The 22,975-nt window shown below is 40.4% G+C and overlaps 1 protein-coding gene across 2 annotated transcripts in view; it reads left to right on the top strand.

Annotated features, from left to right (window-relative positions):
- Positions 1-20,869, top strand: part of LRP5 (LDL receptor related protein 5) — a 155,905-nt gene extending 135,036 nt beyond the window's left edge. The window contains exons 16-23 of one of the 2 annotated variants that reach the window (XM_074148524.1): positions 865-1,074; positions 3,957-4,082; positions 7,114-7,350; positions 10,459-10,569; positions 13,987-14,223; positions 16,651-16,790; positions 19,775-19,872; positions 20,422-20,869. In XM_074148524.1, coding sequence (XP_074004625.1) covers positions 865-1,074; positions 3,957-4,082; positions 7,114-7,350; positions 10,459-10,569; positions 13,987-14,223; positions 16,651-16,790; positions 19,775-19,872; positions 20,422-20,683 — 1,421 coding nt within the window. In that variant the 3' untranslated portion in view covers positions 20,684-20,869. Of the gene's footprint in view, positions 1-864; positions 1,075-3,956; positions 4,083-7,113; positions 7,351-10,458; positions 10,601-13,986; positions 14,224-16,650; positions 16,791-19,774; positions 19,873-20,415 lie in introns of both variants that reach the window. The other variant, XM_074148525.1, reaches the window with a different exon arrangement.
- The last annotated feature ends 2,106 nt before the right edge of the window (positions 20,870-22,975 follow it).

Raw genomic sequence — 22,975 nt, 5'->3', positions numbered from 1 at the left:
CAGAGGAAATGGTCTAAAGTTGTGGCAGGGGAGGATTAGATTAGATATTAGGAAGAATTACTTTACTGAGAGAGTGGTCAGGCACTGGAACAGCCTGCCCAGGAGGTGGTGGAGTCGCCATCCCTGGAGGTATTTAAGAAATGTGTAGACATGGCACTTCAGGGCATGCTCCAGTGCCCGAGATTGTTGGTTTGTGTCTGTTTGTGGGTGAGTGTGGTGCGTGGTGATGTTTTTTGGTTTTGGGGTTTTTTTTTTTGGTTTTTTGGGTTTTTTTTGTGGTTGGACTGAATGATCTCAAAGGTCCCTTCCAACCATGAAGATTCTGTGATTCTGTGATCTTTCTGGTTGTGATACAGCATATGACAGGGTTTGTGTACTTGCTTCTTGCTTTGCATGATGAACGTGTTTTATTTGAGTAATGGCAGTGAAACTAATCGGTTGTATTTCACTCTTGCTTGTAGATTCCAACAAAGTGTACTGCTTGGTGTGTGAATGTATTGTAAACATTTTGGCCCAAGAGCTGAGTCTGTATTGGTGACACAGCCTTTTAGGGACTGTGCACATATAACAAAACATGTCAACATGAGGCTGATCATGGCTGGCTGACCAGCCAGTGTATGAAAGAATCAGCTGTGTTCCATATTGTATCCGTTTGCCCTCATGATATGACAACTGGTTGCATTTATCTGAGATGAAGCTTAACAAGCAGAGCCTTGGTCTGCATAGATAGATGAAGCCAAGGACCTTTTAGATAACTATTTTCAGGTTTTGGTTTGCTTTGGTTTGGTTTGAGTTGGATTTTTTTTAAGAAACTACTTAAAAATCGACTGGTGTAAAACTAGTCTTTGTTTTTGTTGATCTCAGGTGCTAACCGTGTGACCCTGGAGGACTCCAACATCCTTCAGCCAATGGGACTCACTGTGCTGGGCAATCACTTGTATTGGATTGATCGTCAGCAGCAGATGATTGAGAGAGTGGAGAAAGTAAACGGATACAAAAGGACTAGAATTCAAGGCCGAATTGCTCACCTGACAGGCATTCATGCTGTGGAAGAGCTTGATATGGAGGAATTCTGTGAGTTTCTTTCAGTATCTGATGTCTCTCACTCTCGGTCACTGTCTCTCAAAGTCCTCATCCAGCTGAATATTGTAATAACATTGCCCAGTGCTCTTCAGGTAAGCCATGAAGAGGTTTCAAGGTGGCCAGTCAGGATCCTAGAAGAGGAGGAGAAACAAATTCCTTGTTCTTCTCCCGAGGAGTATTTCTGCACAAGTAGAATATGGGATTTTATGACACTTAGTTACCTGCTTTGTACAAGCTCATATAACACTGAGTTCACTCTAAAAGCTACTTATAATTATGGCTGTTAATTTCTTTAATACAACCAAGTAATAAGACTTGGAAAAACCTTTAAAAAGAAAGAATTGTATTGTACTTGCCTTTTCTCCAGGGGTTTGTAACCTCTGTGTAAAGCGCGACTGGTTTGACTCAGCACAATTGATGATGTAAAAGCCTCCAGTGAGGGAGGGACAATGGGCAGGAAGCTCCTACAATGAATTCTTGTGGATACGGAATTTCTCTTCCATTGGAGGTGAAGCCATTATAGATGCTCTCTTCTGAAAGGGGTCATGCATGCAGGACCTTCTTTTTCTGGACTGGTGATCCAAGTTCCTGTGGTCTGAGGGAGACTGCACTTCTCAAAATTACAACCTACAGCTGCTCCTTCTTAATAGGAATATAAAAGAGAATATAAAAGCAGAATCAAGATGTGGGAAACAGAGGGCTAATGACAGTGGCCTCTGTTAACTTCGTTGCCTGTGATGGGTTGTCTTATATAGGGAGGGTATATTTGCATATAATGCTTTAATTTTCAGAAGAAATTATTCCACTTCACAACCCTCTGTGCCACCACATACATTGGTTTCTGTGATAGCTGAAAGTATTTTCAAACTTGCTGTTACAGTTTGAGAAAACCATAACAATTTATTGTCATTTAGACAATTATTCTATTACCCGATGACCCCTCCCTACCCGGGAAGGGGAATCAGGGAAAACAAGAAAACAGGAGGGTTGAAATATAAATAGATTTAATAGGATAAGACTAAATAATTAACAATAATACTAAAGAACCAGTATTGATCCCAATGCTAATATAAAATATACAAAAATTATACTCAGCCAATTATATCAGTAGGAAGCTGTGCACTCCCAGCAGTGGACAGCAAATGTCAGACACTGCGAGCGCTATGGCTTCAGGAGGAAGGGAAGGGCTCAGGGGTCCGGCACTGGGGCAAGAAGTTCTCAGGATCACAGCCATCATATAAGAGAGAGAACTCCTCGGCAAACTTGCTAATTTATATTGCATGTGATGTTCATGGCATGAAATAATCCTGTTGGCCAGCTTGGGTCAAGTGCCCAGGTCTCACTTCTCCTCATCCCTGCACCTGGCAAGGCTTGAAAACACTGAGACCTTGAATCCCTTATACCATAGCTGGCTATCAAGTAAATATTTTCATGAATTCAGGCTCTGGAGTCTTCGAAAAGTGCAGTTTTCCCAAGCATTAGAAGAGAAATTAGTCCTGTGTCACTCACACGAGGACATTTGCCTATGTGGGTAAGCTGTTACAAATAAGGTAGTGTAAGTATTTAAGCTACAGTTGATTCTATGTGCTAATCCTTATCCAGATATTCTTTTTCCTTTTACTCAGTTTTTCTTCTGTGCCATTTCTCACATTCTTGGTGTATTTCAAAGGTAATAATGATGCAAGAAGAATTTTTTCCTTTATTCTCAGCACTGTTAAAAGATTACTTTATATCCCATGTGTTTTTAAAAAATGTTTATTTTTTATGGCAAGAGTACTGTTTCTTCTAAGTCACACTGAAAGGAATCACCTTTTGCAGCTGGAAGCTGTCCTACATAGGTTACTTCTGTTACAACAGGGGAGTAAAAACACATATGCACATGTGTGCGTGCCCACGTATATATGTACGCACTTTTTTTTCTAGCAATCCATGCCTCAAACAGTAATGTCGCCAGCACTGTATTAAATTAATGAATTTGATAAAGGTGTAAGCAGGTTGCTGAGAAGCCTGAACAGATGGAAAACAACTTTGGCCAGAAATTATGATATCTATATTGTTTTTTCCCTGTGGAAATTCTTGGTCCTTACTGGTAGTAAAGAATGCATTGTTCAGCAGCATCACAAATAACACAGGCTGTAGCCCTACAGATCGCTCCAGCAGATGCTCAGCTGTCAGCTCAAATAAGCAGGCACGAGACTGGGTCTCACTCTATTGGGCTGGGGTCCTCAGACAGTGACTTCACTTCTCTATGCCTGTTTCTTATCCACCTAATGCTAATGTTCATTACCACCTAATAATGTTCATTTAGAGTGATTCTATTAGGAGCTCTCAGGTACTCAGTGCTTCTGGGTAACTGGTTTAAGAACACAACCATGTAGCTTCCTGTCTTTAAAAAAAAAAAAAAAATCAACTGTGTGTGCTTATATTGCAGTTTTGTGAGTAACAGGGAAGTGGAGGGGCTAGATATTAAGAGCTCTTTAAGATTAAAGGAGAATTCCTGAGGGGTTTGGAGGTTGGCATTCTACAGTGCCTGACTACCCTAGAAATGCAGGTGGGATGTCCAAGTATGCTGTAAATGCAACCTTCTCAAATCTGTTTTCTCATTCCTCTTCACCTGAGCTCTCAAATTCTTTTCAGAAGTCCTTTAAAGGTCTCCATATCACTGTGACTGTGAGAAATGTAGTCCTTCTGAAGTAGTAAATCAGCTTTTGAGCACTGAACTGAAAAATCCTGCATCTTCCTATTAATTTGTAGTGAAGTCTTGATTACTCAAACAGAAGTGGTTTGTGAGTGGTTTTGTGAATTTGCCCTAGCTAGGAATAGTTACAATTTCTTTTATGCTATCTAATACTCTTTTCTGTGTGTTTCTTCAGCTGCGCATCCATGCTCCCGTGACAATGGTGGGTGTTCACACATCTGCATCGCCAAAGGGGATGGGACTCCAAGATGTTCATGCCCCGAGCACCTTGTACTTCTACAGAATCTCTTAACATGTGGAGGTGACTTACATTTAACAGTACTGCTAAGCATTCTATATCAAAAAAGATAGGGGTTGAGGTTGCATTCCAATCCAAAATATGGATTTACACACAGTGTTTTCCTACACATGGTGTACCACAATGTATTAAATTGACCTTTGATTCTCCTACCAACTATTTTCTGCTTCAGTTTTTGGATATACATAACTTTTCATTGTGAGTAGAATATTCTTATTTGACCTTAAGATACTTGCATCTTCTACTGAGATTTTTATAAATGTATGATGTGTCAGGTTTATGATTTAAACAAATGCTTGTAAGATGATGTTGCATCAACCAGTGATGACCTAGCAGCAGAAACTGTGCATATGATTCCCACAGTGTGATACTCCAGTCTTCCAAATTAATTTGGCCTCATAACATGAAACACCGTGCTGTCTAGTTATGAAATATAGGCCAAAAGCTCCATTCTAATACTTTTTAATTAAGGTTGCTCTCCTCTTTCCACATGGCAGACTTTTCCTTTAGACTTCCCTTTCACAACCCTAGGATTTTTGAAAATTGTAATGTTACACTTGCAGAGGGGATTAAAAACAAAAAGAACCATTGTTTCTTTTTGGGAGTCATCATATCTTAAATCCTTTGGCCCTGTTGGTCTTTTTGACTTCTTTTTATGTATTCATTTTGCTGTGGATTTCATCTTCTAGCTGACCTCTGACCTCCCATGGGACAGTCATTTCCATTATAAACGGTTTTCTTTTCCATGACCACAACACGCTATGTGGTTTTAGAGTAGTGGTGATTACATCTTGGCGGGGGGGAGGGGACGGGGGATGGGGACAGGGATGTGGAATCAATCTACTTACATTTCTTGCTGTACTGTTGTTGCACAACATGGCCAATGAGAGATTCTTACATCCCACTCCTTTGTTATCTTCTGCTATAAATCTAAAAAATTAAGGGGCCTCCATTTCAATGTCTTGATTTTTTATTCTAATCCTTCACTAAGCCAGCAACAACTTTTTAACCTATCTTGTCTGCTGTGGTAGCAGCCAATAGCCAGTATTTCAAAATAGATTAATAGCTATTTTGCCTGGAGAACATTTGTCCATGTACCCTCATGAATGCTCTTGACAAGTTTTTAAATGCAAGCTTGTGCCTGCCAAGTGCAACCATGATGCAACATTAAATGTGGCTCTAAATGCAGAAGTAGTAATCTGTCCATTGAATTATCTAAACAGCACACTCATCAAAATTTAATTCAAGAATTATCTTAATGTGTCTATCTGGCATCTTCATCTTACCTACAGCTGTCAGGTCACTGGCTACATTTGTAATTCTCATATTGCTACATCAAATAATCTTAAATCAGAAACTTGAAATACCATAAAATTTTCAAAAATCAAATGCATTTGGATTTTTATTTGCATTTTGTTTATCAAGCTCTTGACTATACTTGAGTCTTGTTCTTGAACATTTCTCCCTAATGATGGAAGGACAGCAGCCCATTAAAAATGATTTGCATGTAATTGCATAGATCTAGGGTCTGTAACACCACCCTCAGGAGAAAAATACTCATACAAAATCTTGTCATTGGTTACAACTGAGAAGCTTTCCTTATGCTGGGTTCTTTGTGAAGTCCGTTCCTGAGCCTGAATGTTAATAAAAGCTCATTTAGGGTTTCCAGAGGAGTGTTACCACCCAGTGTGAGAGCACCCCTCCAGCTTGCTCAATATTGTTCAGAGACAGGGTATGATGTGGTACTCTGATAATCCAAGCGGCAAAACATCTACTTAGAGCACTACCTGGCAACAGCAGCTGTGGGGACTAGTAACTGCCTCTGTTAACTGATTTAACTACGTCACAGGGATTTGACCCAGCAGCTTTTGAAATCCGTGGAAATGTATGTTTGCTGCAGCAATGTTTTGAGATGGGCCCCTCATTTTGAACATAAGTAACTGCTACCGATAACAACTGAAGAGACTTAGACATTGACTGTTTCTTTCATTGATACTAATGGTGAAAAAGTGTGTGCTAATAGACTGTATGTAAGAATTCGAAGCATTTTTTGCAATAGATTCTTTATCCGGTTTGTCTTCGTCTTTGTCTTTTGACATTCTGAAGAAAGCAACTATGAATGCCTTATTACAGCATAATTGTTGCATCTCAACATGAGGTCGTAGCTGCTGCCTAATGCTATCAATGTGTGATTGCAACTTGAGCAACAGTATGGATGTGGAATGGATTGATGCCAGAATTTTGGGGTCCATGAAAAGTCAAATTTGAAGGAAATCCTAGCTTTCTTAGGTCCAGCAAACAAAAATGGCTGTGCACAAGGTCCAGGGTTCTGGCTCTTGACCATAGTGAAAGAATATAATATCAGGGCAGGCCTACAGTGCTCCTCAGACTACTCTCTGAACCTCCGCTGACCTGCAACCCAGAGACTTTCCAGCAAGAGGACTTAGCTTAATGCTTAACAGGCCTTTAGAGATATTTTTTCCCCATTCATATTTTTCAATTCATATCTGACTGGGAAATTTATTTGTGGAGAAAGCACAGGAAAAATAGAGAAACAGACATTGTAAAAGCAGATGTTATATGCTTTAGGTGTATTCATTGCCAATTAACCCAATGTGCCAGGTTTTTTTGTGAAGAATTCTTCCAGGCTGATATAGTTGCAGGGATTAGAATTGTGTAGAATGTGGTTTGCAATCAGAAATTGAGTAATCATTTGAATTTATGTGTATGACAGTGTCCAAAAGATGGCTGTTAGAGCCAAAGTAAGTATTTGTACTTCCTGTCTTTAGTTCAGTGCTCACCTGCTAGAGCAAGTTTCTTCAATCACGATGCATCCAATTTTTGTTATGAAGTTGGCAAAATTTCGTTCCCTAGGAAAAATCATGTTTTCTCTTTGCTGGAATCTTAATATTGTCACAGAAGAACTTCAGTGCAGGCACAAGTGTGTTTTTCTTGAAATAGTCCATCATGCTTTTACCCTGTTGTAAGGACTAAAATTGAATATACAAATGGGATTTGTTTTCTCTTTCTCCAGAACCTCCAACTTGTTCCCCAGACCAGTTTACCTGTGCAACTGGAGAGATCGACTGTATCCCAATGGCATGGCGGTGTGATGGATTTCCAGAGTGTGATGACCAGAGTGATGAAGATAGTTGCCCCATATGCTCTGCATCCCAGTTCCAGTGTGAGAAAGGACAGTGTATCGATGCACACTTGAGGTGTAATGGAGAACTCGATTGCCAAGATAAATCTGATGAAGCGGATTGCGATAGTAAGATTAATTTGCCTGAACTCATGGTTCTAACATAAGCATCCATTTGGGATTCTAACTGTTCTTCTTATATACATATGAATTTTAATTTCAAATGGGAAAAAAAAACCCTAACCATAAGCCTAACTAAGCTATGCACTGATTCTGTCTTTCTTATTCTGTTGCTCAAATTAAATTTCTTTGGAGCTACATAAATTGTTGGTCATGTAACTATAGATATGGGGGAACTTGGGGAGAGTATCTTTAATCCATATTCAGAATAAAAACAGGAAAGAAACTAGCAGAACATACTTTTTTCCTGCCTAATCACCATTTTGAGTTGCACTGTTTCCACAGTGTCCACTTCACCTTCAGATAGTGGTCACTGCAAGGTGCCTCAGGGAGGAAGAGATGGACTTAATCATGTGGCTGAATTGGCTGTTCTGAGAGTTCAGTCTTAGCAAGCTGATGCTTGTAATCCTGGATGTACCTTTTTATGAGAAATCTGTGGAATGACGTCCAAGGAACTCTTGCTGCTAGAGCTGCTTTGTATGCAGTCAGCTGAAGAATCTGGGTCCAAGAGAGAAACATGGATGTGTGCATTTGCATCATCCCTTGGTTAATGAGAAAACTTGCATATTCTGTGTTTAGTATCAAGGCATAGCTGAAACAGACAATTGACTGTGAGCTGGCACCATGGCTTTTTATTACCGTAAAAAATTTCAGGAACCTATTCAGTCGTGTAGCTCTTGCTCTGGAAAGCCTCAGGACCCTTGGCTCCACCCACTCAGGGGCTAACCATTGCCACTGGCCAGCAGGGTAGATTTTTGTGGACATTTCAAGTCTCAATTTTTTTTGGATTTGCAATGTGTTCTGTAACTTCAAGACTGGACACCAGAACATCGGTACCTTCTTTGCAAACAAATTCCTGTCTTTCTTGTGGGAGGTGGTACTTACTACCTGTACTGCTTCATCAAGAGGCTCTGCTTTGACCACAGTGGAGCCCATATGCAGTGTAACGGTGCCATTACCCCCACACAGAGTCAAAGTGGAATGTGCATTTGGTCACCTCCCTGTGAAATGGTGGGCACTGCTAAGCAAACTTAACGTTCCTGGCACTGTGTGGACTGTAGGCACCTGCCTTGCCCTGCACAGCCCCTTTGAGGGCACAGATGAGCTTTACCATCTAGTCTAGAATAGTTGAAGATACGTTTCTTCAGCAGTTGAATACGGAGTGATTGTATCCTTAGTCCTGTGTGAGCACTTGGGCCACCCATGGCCAGACTTTTGTCCAGGGTACTGTCTGACACTTCCTTAGAAGGGCTATGAACATACTCAGTGTCCAGGGTTAGTCTGAGGGAGATGTGGCAAACGTGACCTCTATAGTCCTCAGGAATCTTTACTGGCCAAGGCCTGAGTGGGTTCCTAAGAAAAATAAAACTGCTGGGCCTTTCTCATCCCTTAGCGTATGTCAGCCTGTAACCCACTGTGTTTGGGGAAGGGAAGGTGGCATATAGTACATTCTTGTTCTTTATATGAGGGTTGTTAAAGTGTTGAGGCTAAATGGGTTTAACAGAACTTTTCTACTATACGTTATGCATCAGAGGAATTACCTTCTGGTCAGAGCAGTGGTAATCACTGCCTTTCCATAGATCTGCATTCAATGCCTTGATTTTGTGAGAAGCTGCTTCTCCTGTCTCCTGGTTTCCCAAGGCATGCTTTTGGAGAGTTGAATCTGAAGCATTGGCACAGGGATTGCAGACTATGACTGGAAGTACTCAAAGAAACGTCCCTGGATATGTTCGTGCTTCTTGTCCCACATCTTCAAGACTGTGGCTTTCTTCTTCTTGGATTTATTGTGGCACTGCTAGCTGGTCCTCTCATACCCAGTGAAAGTCAGAAGATTAACAGTCTGCAACTGGATACTGCAGCTGGATTACCGTGCCACTGAAGAAACTCCGTCTCCTGTACAACAGAGGTTCAGTGCTCCAAGTTGTCCATTGCTGGATCAAGAAGAAACAAGGAGTCCAACAAAGCAGGATGGCAACAGAAAACATGGCACCTAAGAATGGAAAGGATATTTAGACAGAAGCCTTGATGAAAGATAAGGGAGCAGCAGACAGTTGCAAGAATAAGTAGGGGGCTGGCAAATAGGAAAGGCCTCACAGAACTTGGCCCTTCTTGTAATGCAAGAACCTAAGTGGTGTGACAGGAGCTCTAGGTGCTTTTAGAGCCTACTATAAACATGTCTGTGTTTTGTATGCGCTGTAGGACCTTGTGGACTGCATCCAGCTTACTGAGGCCATAACAGTCCAAATCAGGAGCTGATGCATTTGGAGCTCCTAGCTAAGTTTTTCTCTCCATAAATAATTTAGTTCTCTTACGCAAGAACTGCTCTGCAAACTGGACCACAGCAAAGTATGTATGGCTGTTCAGGAGGTCCACTTCACAACACCACCAGTGCTGTGATCCAAAACATTAATGTGGACCTTCTCCTCCAAAAAGAAAAAAATCTTTATTCTTTTTACATTGAATAACCTATACTGTGAACCTCCCAGGACTGCTGGTTACTAGCCCTTGTAAGACTGTCTCTTTACTGATCATTTAATGAGCTTTGACTTGACAGAGATTCCAAAGATAATTAACAAGTCCATTTTGCTGAAAAAATATTCAGGCTTCTGAATATAGATAAGAAATTTAGTAGTTACTTAGCAAGGTTATATTGTACAGGGCTACATAAGATAGCGTAGACTATATAAGGTTTTATAATATGCCAAGTTACTACATTTTTGTTAACATGTCAAATGATCGGCTACACTTTGTTAGTTATTGTAGGAGATTCTTGCTGATTTGATCCCAGTTTTGCCCCAGCAGGACTGATTTGACAAAAGATGGGGAGTTACTGGGATCAGAATTTTGTTTTAGCCTGAGCAGGACGTGTAACAACAAGGCAGAATCAGAGAAGTGCAGACTTGCATTTTACCCACAGCAGCAAAGCAGGTGTTCTGGTGCCTACCTGGTCATAATATAAAATGCGTTGCAGCTTCACGTCTCACTTCTTTTGGTTTTCTTAAGATGCTCAAATGCTCCCATTAAGTAACACTTAATCTTTTCTTTCTTTCTGTGCAGCAATTTGTCTACCCAATCAGTTCCGATGTGCAAGCGGCCAGTGCATCCTCCTGAAGCAACAGTGTGACTCCTTTCCAGATTGCATGGATGGTTCTGATGAGCTTATGTGTGGTGAGATGTCTTTCCTTAAGACTCAAGCGCTGTATTTGGGCATAATGTCCTACATCCCTATGCAGAGCCCCACTTTTTGCATAGTAACATTATTTCAGGGAAGCCCAGTGAATCTTGGCCAAATACTCTCACACTTGTATTTGGCTGCTAAATATAGTCATTCTCCTCCGTTGGTCTGTGCAGCAAAAGAGTGTGAGCTTGCAGCACGGTGTAGCAAGTCTGTAATGCTATTATTCTAGGTAGTGCAGGAACAGCAGTGGTGAAGATGAACTGAAATCCCAGTGTTAGTTGAAGCTAGTTCTGAAATGTTGTATGGGACACAATGCTGCCTTGTTCAGATGGGCCTTCAGATCTATACCCAGGGGGACCTGATTCTATCCTCAGAACTTGCAGAGCTGCTGCTGATCTTGGGGTGGCTTTTAAAAATGTGCAGCCCTATCCACTGCAATTACAGAGTCAAGCTGAAGGCTAATTATGTGGAGGAACTAGCATGCAATGAGCAAGTGTCTACAAGTGACCACAAGCTGGTCACTTACAGTGCAAGTAGGAAAAGAATATAAGGAGACACCTTAATTTTTCTGGGGAAAATGTTACTTTGAGTTGTCATGGCAGTAGGTACATGCGAGTTACAGGCATGCTGATGGCAGTTGCTGTATTAGTCCTTAGCAGAGTCTGTTATTTTGCAGTCTGAAGTGGACAGTAAAATTTACTGACTTATGCTTTGCTTGCAACTTCCCTCTTTTTGCACCATCGGGGTGACTAGTGCATGAAGTTTTCAGGGAATGGGGCAGATAAAGGGAGCACTCCACTATCATGAGACCCCACCTGGAGTGTACTGCATCCAGCTCTGGGGCCTCCAACATAAGAAGGATGTGGACCTGTTGGAACGGGTCCAGAGGAGGGCCATGGAGATGATCAGAGGGCCAGAGCACCTACGCTATGAAGACAAGCTGAGAGAGTTGGGGTTGTTCAGCCTGAAGAAGAGGAGGCTCTGGGGAGACCTTATAGCCCCTTCCAGTACCTAAAGGGGGCTACAGGAAAGATGGGGAGGGACTCTTTATCAGGGAATGTAGCAATAGGATGAGGGGTAATGGCTTTAAACTGAAAGAGGGTAGGTTTAGATTAGATATTAGGAAGAAATTCTTTACTCTGAGGGTGGCTAGGCCCTGGACCAGGTTGCCAAGGGAAGCTGTGGATGCCCCATCCCTGGAGGTGTTCAAGGCCAGGCTGGGTGGGGCTTTGATTAACCTGGTCTAGTGGGAGGTGTCCCTGCCTATGGCAAGGGGGAGTGAAACTAGGTGATCTTTAAGGTCCCAACTCTAACTGTTCTATGATTCTATGATTTAGTAGCTCATGAGTGGTTTAGCAAGATAGTTGGAATGTAGCCTTTTAGAACAAAAGCAAATAGATGCACTGATCTGTCAGTAATTCATTCTGAACAAACAGCTTGTGTTGGGTTTGTGCAGGGAAATGCTGGACTTTGCTTAATAATATTGCCTATAGGACCTTGCTAATTGCAAGGTTTTTAATATCTCAAGAGTCTTGTCAGGTTTTGAAGCACCATTTGTCAGAAGCTGTGCCACTGCTGGGATGAGAGGAGGGATCACCAGATCTGGTCAGGGTATCCTTGTCTCTTCCTTCTGTCCTCACAGTGGGTACAGCAGAGAAAACTGTATTTCATGAGCAAGAGTGGTGAAAGAAGCCTAAATGGTGAATAGAAGAAAAGGCTAAAAGAATGGTGAAAAAAAAGTGCTTATCTCTCCTGTTGGACATTTCAGACTGAACACAGTTCTCATGCTTCTCCCACAATTTCCATTTATCTCTCAGCTCTCACCCAGTTCCCCCAATTCCCTGGATAATGTAAAGCCACTTCTTCCTCTCTTTTTTTTTTTTTTTTTTAGTTTAGTTTCACAAACATTTGTGCTGCTAAGTTAATGCAGCTGTTTCCTGTTTGCACTTTGGGTCCAGTCCTGCAATTAGGTCTTAACTGATTTAAGTGAGTCTTTATGTAGACAATAAGACTGTCTTCTCTGGAGTATATTTGTGGAACAAGGCTGGTTTCTCGCTTGACTGAGGGAAAGAACTCAAGTAGGGAATAAAAATGATTGCTACTTTCTAGATAAGAATCTTGCATAGAAATGAAGCTAGGTTAAACAAAAATGAGAATTGTGTGTTTTAAACTAGCTAGAACATGTTTTAATTTTGGCTTTGCTTTTTTCTGATATCATCTGAAATAATCTGACTCTTTGAAAGTTAGGCCTGTAGCTGACAAAAGCTGTCATGCACTAATAAGTGTGAAAAGTAGATAAAGACTTTAAGACAGAAATTAATTATTGATGCTGAGCTGTTAAGAGTTTTTTGGTAGATCATTGTATTTCCTTTATGTTCCTTCTCAAATTTCAGTTGTTTTTCATTCCCCTTCTACCGAAGGGAATGAAACCAGAACCACTGGAGAAAAATTTTGTGACGTGAAGGCATGAATCTTACATGAATCATTTCGCTTCTTACAAATTCATTAAGGGGGAAAGGGGTCTATAGTTCAATTTAAACATGTAAAATTGATAGATTTTGGCCAAGTTTATTTCGATTTTTCACTTATGAATATATAGTTGTGTACATAATAAAATTATAAATGTTGTGTGAATCACATGGCAAAATCATTTTCACTGAAGGATGTCACATATGCAAAAAACATAGAGGTGTCAGGTTTATTTGGCAAGAATTTTGAATGTGTTACCTGTAGTCAGAGAGATATGATACATAGCTCATCTCAAATATTGCAGCAGTTTTTATTATTTAACATTGGGCTTATATAGAGGAAAAAGAAATAAGAAGTAGAAGGTATTTGAGATATTCTGGATTGTGTTTTCCTTTCAATTTGTAAGGGTTTTTTAGAGAGCAAGTCATATTTTAGGAAGGAAAAGTGTTCTATTTTAAGGCCTGTATCAGCAAGGAGGACATTCACTGCATAATACATATGGTAGCTTCCCTACTGGTAAAATCTTTTAATTTTTTAATGTTATTGGCTAGCCCAAATGGCTCTCTGATTAAAGACTTCATTTATAATTGTCCTATATCCTTAACCCATAGACTTTGTGGGGGGAAGAAAAGGAAACTTTCTAGGCTGTTGTTATAGCAAGATAAGTAATCCTGTTACGAGATGAGTTGCTAGACAAAAAGGAGAGTACCTTGCTAATACTGCCTTATGTATGTGGAGGGGAAGAGGAGGCATGAAGTCTTGTGCATTGAATCAGAATATATGGAGTTACAGATGCCTGGGTTTGATGCAGATACTTTCAAAGACACTGCCTGAATGACTCTGATCTGACTGATTTGCTGCACGAGCTCCAGGACAGCAACATATATATTGCCCTGTGTTTAATGACCTCTTTTTTTTTTTTCCTCCTCTCTTTCCAGAAAAAACAAAGCCAGCCTCAGATGAGTCACAGCCACACAGTAGTGCCATCGGTCCTGTCATTGGTATAATACTGTCACTTTTTGTCATGGGAGGAATGTACTTTGTTTGCCAGCGAGTGGTGTGTCAGCGCTATGCTGGGCCCAATAGTCCTTTCCCACACGAGTATGTCAGTGGTACCCCTCACGTCCCTCTTAATTTTATTGCTCCAGGAAGTTCTCAACATGGCACTTTTACTGGTAAGGATGGTAAGGACCTTGCATCCAATCAGTACCATTACACTGTCTGGATTTGGGGTTTTACGGGTTATTAAGGGTGCTAGATGTGGAGTTCTCAAAGAGCAGAAATTAGGTGTTGATCTGCTCAGTGGTTTTGGTACAAATCTGTCATTTGGATCAGATATGCAAAAACTATTAGATGCATTTCATTAGGCATCTTGCCAGATTTTCAAATACAATTTGTGTGCTAGGCTGCATCTGCATAGGTATCTGTCTTTTTGATAGAAAATCTACGGTATTTTGCCAGTGAAAGCATCCTCTTTAAGTAGTTCATTCTAGTGTATATAATAAAGCCTGGGGTTTGCATACTACTTCTTACCCAAGGCATGCAAAACACTATGAAGAGTCGTGAACCATGTGCAATACTGAAAACTAAAAAAGCATGTGCTGTTCAGTGTTCTAGTGAGAGCTCTGTTGAGTTGTTCTTTGTTTCTTGTACTCAGATGTCCCTGTTTCTGTCCTGCCCATCAAAGGTCTTTACACAGTTTTCTTCTGTCTGCTCAGGACAGATAAGTTATTCCTCAGTGGAAAGAAGCAGAGGAAAGAAGTGAAGCAGATTAGTTTAATAATAATACAAAAAAGCAGGGGATAAACCTGCCTCCCCAAAGTTACAACAGCAAATGTGGAAGAACACAGGCAGTCTGGGTGTGGTTTTGTGGTCTGGCTGCTCATTGTCTGAAGTGAAGACGTCCCCTTTGGTTTAGCCCATCTCTGAGACAGCTTTCCTGTTTGCTTTTGGACAAAGTATTTACTCTCTCTGTGTCTCAGTCATTTATCTGTAAAACAGCAAAGCTTCTCTACCTCGCAAAGGACTCAAAGCATCCATTCAGAGAAGTGCATGCAGCTATGATGGAGGAAGGAGGACTTGAAGTATACATAAAAGCTTAGGATATTCAGCCGGTAGATAAGAACCCAGAAACCTCATATACACATCAAAGTAAACACTTAAATGATGTACCTCAAATTATTTTACAAATGTAAAATATACTTTTCATAGAGGAAATAGCAAATTCTTAACTACAAAGCCCTGAGAAGAAAGAATATCTCTTCACATTATTCAGGAAGCTGGAAAGTAAATGTTCGCCTGTAAACCTGCCAGACAGGGTCAGAATACAAGAAATCCGTACTTTGAGTGCTTGGAGTCTGCTTTTCATTCCAGCTGAAAATCAGATACACAATAAACTTAAAGACAAATGAAGAGATGTGGCACTTCTTCATATCATTAGTTTTTGAGATGTGCTAATTGTTGTTTTCTTCTAGCCATGGCTTTGAAGATAGCGAGATGCAAGTTAGGTTTAGCCTTTCTCACACTTTAATGACTGGGGTCAGCTGTTCCTCCTTAAATTATGTTTTTATGGTTATCAAGAGGTTTCCGTGGTAGGAAGTAAAATTTGAGGATTAAGTCATTGCAGGTGAAATCTTTGCAGTGGTGTTTTAAATTGGACTTCACACTAAAGCTTTTTTAATTAAAGCAAGTATCAGTGTTTTTTGTCTGTACATCTGTAGATGCTGAACTAAGATTTCATTCTGATTCCCATTCTTATTAGTTAGTTTTTTCAATCCATATCGCTGTGACAAGTTACAACAGCTGAAAATCCTACCATTTATGTTAATTCTAAAGAAAAGACATAGGTTCCTAGCACCATGGCATTTCCAAAAAAGATACACAGTCATGAATGATGATCACAAAAAGAGTCACTCCGCTTGTAATAAATATTTCCTGCATCTGAAAAATTTCTGAAAACTTCCCAAACTAAACTCTTCCATTAGCACTGAATAGTCTGACAGGAAGAAGCTGAAAATATATTGTCTGATTTAAGTATATATTGGAGTAGAACAGATTGGGGAATGTTTTCTTCCCTTTTCCGGTCACCTAGGTTTCCTTCCTTTTGCCTCTGCTGATTTTCAGCTTAAGCAGTGATTTTTTTCAGTAAAAATAATTATTTTTTGCTGTTGTTCATGTACTTACAATTTAATTTCTTCGGGTGGAAATGAAAACTTTGGAGGTCTCTAGCTTGTTTTTCTTGGGCAATGTATAATACTCTTTTTTTTGCCTCAGTTTGTTTAATTGGAAAATTTCTTAGTTAACGATTTGGGTGAAAAGTTTCAGTCAAGTTTTCTGGAGATTCTTTTCTCAGCAGAGTGTGAGAGCAGGTTGTGAGGAGTTCAGTGCTGCAGTAAGACAATAGATGGTCTGGGGGTGAGATGTTTTCTTTACAAAATATGTTGTTCCTTGTCATCCTGAAGTTCTTACATAAAACACTGTTCCCAAAGTGACAACCAGTAGCGTTGCATGGGTTTGCCAAGCTGTGGATTTGTTTTCTGTTTTGCATTGGTAGATAAAATTGTGATTTACCTAATGTTGCTTTCTTCTCTGTCTCACTGCAGGCATCTCTTGTGGAAAGTCCATGATAAGCTCCATGAGTCTCATGGGAGGAAGCAGTGGTGCCCCCTTGTATGACAGAAACCATGTTACTGGAGCCTCTTCGAGTAGCTCATCAAGCACTAAAGCCACTTTCTACCCACAGGTATGTCTTGAAAATATACCTGCAAGTTAGATATCTCCCGCTTCTGAAGGAAAGGAAGATGAAAATTGGTGCTACTGAATAGAATGTTAATAATGTTTTTTCTTGGCTGTTACTGTTTATGATATACAGGCCCCATCTGACACCCACTGAACACAGAATCATAGAATGGTTTGGGTTGGAAGGGACCTTAAAGATCATCGAGTTCCAGCCCCCCTGCCATGGGCAGGGACACCTCCCACTAGACCAGGTTGACCTTCACGAAAGGGCTTTGTTGTAGTCCATCAGGATTACACAATGCTATACAGTGTCTAAAATACTTTGTTATTAGAATGATACCCAATTGGGTTGTACCTTGGCACTTCTTCTTTCTTGACTCCCTTGGAGATGCCACCTCCTTTGTTCTTATAAACTCTGGTGTCAGTGGCCCAATGACATTTTGCACTGCGTAACGCTGCAGGTATACATGGAATAAAAAGACAGACAAAATGTGACAGGACTGGAATGCAAACACATAAGGAATAAGCTTGGCTTGCTGTTTAGATAAAGTGTCGATTGTTGATGCAGAAAACTAACAGCATGCACTGGGAGAAAACAGTGGTACCAGCAGAGGTTTCTTTGGTTGGGTTTTTTCAGCTGTATTTTAACTCCAGTTCTGGCTTTCAACTGTTGGAAGTGGCAGATTTTTAATCCCCATATTAGAGTTTTATGAATTCAAAGATGTATAGTATGTTTCTCTAAGAATATGTAGGAGAGACATAACAGAGGTTGCTGTTTGCCAGCATTTTGTCAGGTGACAGTTTTTTCCTTAGTGCTTCTGAGCAATACATACATTCAGTCTTCTGTTCACACAAGCTTTGCAGGGTCAGTCTGCTAGCTATTGAGCTGATTTTTCAGTAGTATTTAATCAAGACCCCACATACTTGTGGGTATATGTGCATTTGTATTTACGTGTAAACTGTTATGGGCATTTTGATTGATAGTGTTTTCACCAGCGGCAAATGTGCTCTCTCTCCCCTTTAAGAAGGACAAAGATGGAAGAGAGTGGCTTGTGAGCTTATCTATTGATAAGGTAAAATTGGTTACTTCTTTCTTGCATTACCTTCTCAATGAAGCCATCAAGAAGCTAGTCACAGCTAGAAGATATTTGGAACTGAGCAGCCCTCCTAATTTTGCTTGTCCTATGCTTCACCGATGTCTCTGTAACATGCTGAACAATTTCATGCTAATACCTGATTGATGTGTCAGTGCCACACTAGAAAGGATAAACAGAAAAAACTTAGCTGAATTTATATAAAAAAACCCTTACTTAAATAAATCTTGAAAGAGGAAAGAAGCCCAAGAGCTGATCTGCCTGTGCCATTCTATGGAATCTGTGTTGGCCACAAGATCAACTCTTCTGTTTGTCTTCTGGTCTAATCTAATCTGACTGTTACTGGGAATTCTTCTTCCTTGCTTTCCACTCCGGGCTATGTCAGCCAGGGCCTGCAGGGATGATATCAGCCTTTCCTTCAGGAAAGGTATGCTGAATTCTTAGAAGGAAGCTGTTGCAAGGGCTTTGTTACGTTAAAGTTACTGCTTAATCCAAATATTTTGGTCAGTTCTTCCTAGTAGCTTATCACCCAGCTTTAGGTTAATAATCAAAAGGAGAGATCTGAGCATCTGGTTGTCTTGGCTTTTTTGTTTTGTTTAACACATCTTAGTGGTACTAAGAGATGGTACAGTGAATAGACAAACATGAAAAAATTGATCTCACTGGAGTTATGCCAGTTTATATACCCGAGAACCTGACTGACACTGTTTGCTGTATTTAATCTGAATGTGAAGTAGTGTTGATGCAGCTCAGGGTGCCAGTAGGAGAGAATCCTGAAGTAGTATGGAGTACTCCTCAAAGGAAGAGGATTTCTGGAAGATACTCTTGGGGCAATTACTCATGGTTCCCCACAGCTGGCAATGGGTAGTATTCAAGCTCGTCTGCCCTCACATGAATCTGGATGCAGGGCTTGTTGGTTTTAGTAATGACAAGCTCAACTCAATGGCCAAGAATCATTTTGCTAGGCGCTGCACAGTGAAGACCAAAACAATGATCTCCACTCCAGTGATTTTACAGTATTATTATGAGAGAAGAGCAGAGGCAGAGGAAGGATGCTATCATGGTCACTGTGGCAGGCCATGGCTTGGCAGAACGCCCAGGACAGGCTGTGTACAAGATGCTCACATCAGTAGCAAGGCCCTACCATCAACAGCAATGCTGTAATTTTCCACATTGGAAGGGATGAAGCGCTCTCCTCATTTTTAGGCCAACGTCCTGCTGGCCATGTCAGGGTTTCGTCTTCCTGCTAGGGAACCCAAAGGAATTATGAAGCATAATAAACTGTTTTCCTAGTGTGAGGGTTACCAGCAGCCATGTATATGCACACACAGGCCAGTGCAGACTATAACTATTTGTTAGCTCTTAGGCTCTTCGCATTGTGAACTGTGCCAAAATGATATGTTCACAGAACAGCAGTAAAAAGGAAGTATTCAGGGAAGGATGGAGTTGTATTAGTTATAGAAAAGGAAGTTGGCCTCCTGACCCTACTATTGACTCAGGGTATGCTTAGGGGCTAGGAGTGGAACAGACTTCCCATTAGCATCTGCTGAGGATGTTATCAGTCCTTCTGTCCAAGGAAGTGCACTGACATTCAGCAAAACTGGGTTTAATTTCCAGCTTTACCCCAGCCTTCCAGCATAATAACAGATGTGGTAAGGAAGAAAATTCCCTCTGCTATGAGAACTTTGAAGGCCTGCAGTGTACCTAAGCCCAGAGTAAAGTCTTGTAGTGAACTTTGGTGATCTTTGAAAAATGCATAAACCTACCAAACAGCAAGGAGAGGAAACTAAAATAAGGATGACTGACAGAGTGAAGGTATAAATAATATTTTCAAAACAAGTAGAGTTGTATAATTAACCCAAACTTTCGCACTGCTTTTTCCTGCTCTTCCTAGATCTTGAACCCACCTCCTTCCCCAGCTACCGATCGCTCCCTGTATAATGCAGAGATGTTTTATTCGTCAAACATTCCTTCAACCACGAGATCTTACAGGTACGGCTCAAATAAAAAGGTTTGATTAATCTTCTATTTATCTGTCCTTTAGGTTTGGATCTTAAGCAAAATATTCTTGTTTAGACTTTACCTTGTTGAAAAAAACCTTTCCCTCTCTTAATAAAGACCATTGAAATGGAGGTTATGCCAGTTTTGATGTTAAACATTGGTTTAGCACCTTTCAATGCAGTGTTCTGAGTAGTAAGTGCAATATATATAGGTTATATTGCTATGTAACAGTCACTTAGCATCCTGTATAGAGAAGGTTGGTGTTTTCTGTTCAGTTCCTCAAGTTTATCGTAAAATTCTTTGACGAGCTAACCGATTTGTTAGTAACTGGGCTAAACAGTCATAGAGGTCTCCTGGCTGGTCAGGGGCTGGAAGAATGCACTAATGGCTGAGGGTAGTTGTGCCATTCAAATTTAACACAGTTCAGGTACTTCTTGTTGGGTTCCTATGAAAAGCTGTTCATTTTCAATCTCTTTCTTTTTCTTTCTTTTTTCCCCAGATTGCAACTAATACATGTGCTTGTTTGTTGTTTTTTTTTAGGCCATACCTTATACGAGGGATAGCTCCACCCACAACCCCATGCAGCACAGATGTTTGTGACAGTGACTATACAACTAGTCGATGGAAGGCTAACAAATACTATATAGATTTAAATTCAGACTCAGACCCTTATCCCCCTCCACCCACTCCTCGCAGTCAGTATATGTCGGCAGAAGAAAGTTGCCCTCCGTCTCCTGCCACGGAACGAAGCTATTTTCACCTCTATCCCCCTCCACCCTCTCCTTGTACAGACTCCTCATGACCTCAACAGAAGGAACTTTTCCTGTAAATATTTTAAAATATGAACAGATTTAAAATATATATTTTATGATTTAAAAATAAATCGGGGGGGTTAAAAAAAGAAATGTGAATAAAAATGGGTTGGAGGGATGGGGCTGTGAAAAATTGTACAGAGGAAGAATATTTATAAAAACGATTTTTTTAACTTAATTTCCATTCTTTTGTGCCATATTTGCCTTTCTGAAGTCATGAAAATGACTCAGTCTCCAAAGGATTTGGGGAGGGAATGTTGACCCTTTTTGCATTTTTAAGTCACTTTCTACATGCAAAGTGTATGTAAGTCTTTTTACTAATGTGAGACAAGAAAGAGAAGTGGCTTGTGGGAGGAGGAGTCTAAAGAAAGACGTAAGTTTATTCACAGAGAAGAAGAACACTTTTAATTATCAGTATCTCATCCCTTTACCACCATTGGGAGAAAACACGCAAAGATCACAACCCTCAGATGCTCTTTTTTGCAAGTGAGCTGAATGCTTCCCAGCAGAACTAGTATGCTGAGACCTGGATTTCAAACCTTAGCATTGAACTGGAAGAATACTTCTTTTGGCCAAACCTTCCAGCTTCACTAGGCTCACAGGCATCATGCCCTACCTCATGTCAGTGCCACTCTGCACACGGCCAATTCTGGAACTGATTGAAGCTAAAAAAGATATCCAGCTCTAAAAAACTTGGTGTAGCTCCAATCAGTTCAACACTTGACTGGGTGAATGGAAGCAGGAGCGGTTGTATTGACCTGTGGGTGGGAGCAAGGGGCAAGTTTTAAGTGGTATTTAAGCTAAGAGAAATGCCTGACAAAATGCAGGTTTGGTCAGACTCACCATTTTAATTGTGATGAAACCAAGCTACTTCATCCTTCCTTGTGAGGCTTTGTTGACTGGGAAGAGGCTGTAATAGTCGGCTGCTTCTCAAAATATAGTGCTAGTTCTCTTTTTCATAAAGTCCCATAATTCACTGTGCCAGGTCTATGAGGTGTTTACCTGTGTTGGCTTGATCAGAGAATTGCTTCATCTTTAATGTTCATTTTCCAAAGGGGAATGATACTCATTTCATGGTCACTTGTTTTCATTTAAATGGGGGAAGTTGTTTGGTTTTTAAGCGGTTTGTAGAAAGTGGTATCTGCATAGCTCTAAACAAAAACTTCTGCCATTCACAGTTTAGTCATATCTCATAAGAATTTGCCACAAAATTTGTTCAGGTTTAGAAATAAACAGAAAAAGCATGGGGGGGAAGGAGAAGAGACATACTTTTTTTTAATTGTGTTGAAATAAAAAAGATAAACTCTTACACGAACTGCTGTAACCTAAGGACATCATAATCAGCAAAGTGCTGATGTTCTCAACTCCTACCAAAAAAAACACCTTTGGGAATGGGGGGCTAGGATCAGTTCCTTTCAAAATGCAGAAGATAAATTTTTGCTTGATTGCTCTCTTGCTCTAACAAAAGGGACTGGTATGGCACTTTATAAATTCGGCTCTGGTGATGATAATGTGAGTGCCTGCTTGGGACATCTGAGGGAGGTTCTGAATATACATACTCGCACCTGTTTCTGCAGCTGCTGAATAACAGATGTTTTTGGCCTTTGACGGCCTTAATATTGTTGGCAACAATGAAAACTTTTTCTTGTTTGAACTTAAGTTGTACTTGGGTTTGGGTCTTTTTAGCAAGTTATTTGAGAGCACATCAGAGGAACTCTGTAACTCTGGGACAGAGGTCTTTTTTGTGGTGGTGGAGGGACTGGGACCACAGTGTTCTGATCCAGTTTGTGTTTTCAGATTTATTCATCCATATCTGTTCTTCCTGTCTACATTATTTGATGTAGCTGTTCATTGTTAAAGTAGCTTTTACTACCTTCACGTATAAATTTTCACTCGAGAAATTGAGCACAAAGAAGATGCCCACCGATTTTCATGGAGAAAAATACAAAATTGGAGAATACAGCATTGGAGTTTAAGAATGGGTTCTTTCCCCATCCCCTATCAACATTAGTAATTCCGTAGTATGCCAAGAGGGACATGGTCATAGTATGTAACTCTTAGAGTGACTTGGCAGATCTCTGAACAAGTGCTAATGATTTGGTGAAACAAAGCAATTCTCACGTGATCATGTTTCAGTGAACTAAATTAGGAATATAGATCCACAGGATATTTTATGTACCACATTGATCATATAATGGAGTACTTGTTCTGCATTACAGCCGTTGGTAGTCCAATTTCATATCATATGTAATTTTGTGCATGATAACTATCCACCATCTATA

The sequence above is a fragment of the Numenius arquata genome, chromosome 6 (genome assembly GCF_964106895.1).
Source record: "Numenius arquata chromosome 6, bNumArq3.hap1.1, whole genome shotgun sequence".
NCBI classification, from domain to species: Eukaryota; Metazoa; Chordata; class Aves; order Charadriiformes; family Scolopacidae; genus Numenius; species Numenius arquata.
Note: the sequence above shows the minus strand (reverse complement) of the source record. Positions and strands in the feature narration are given on the sequence as shown.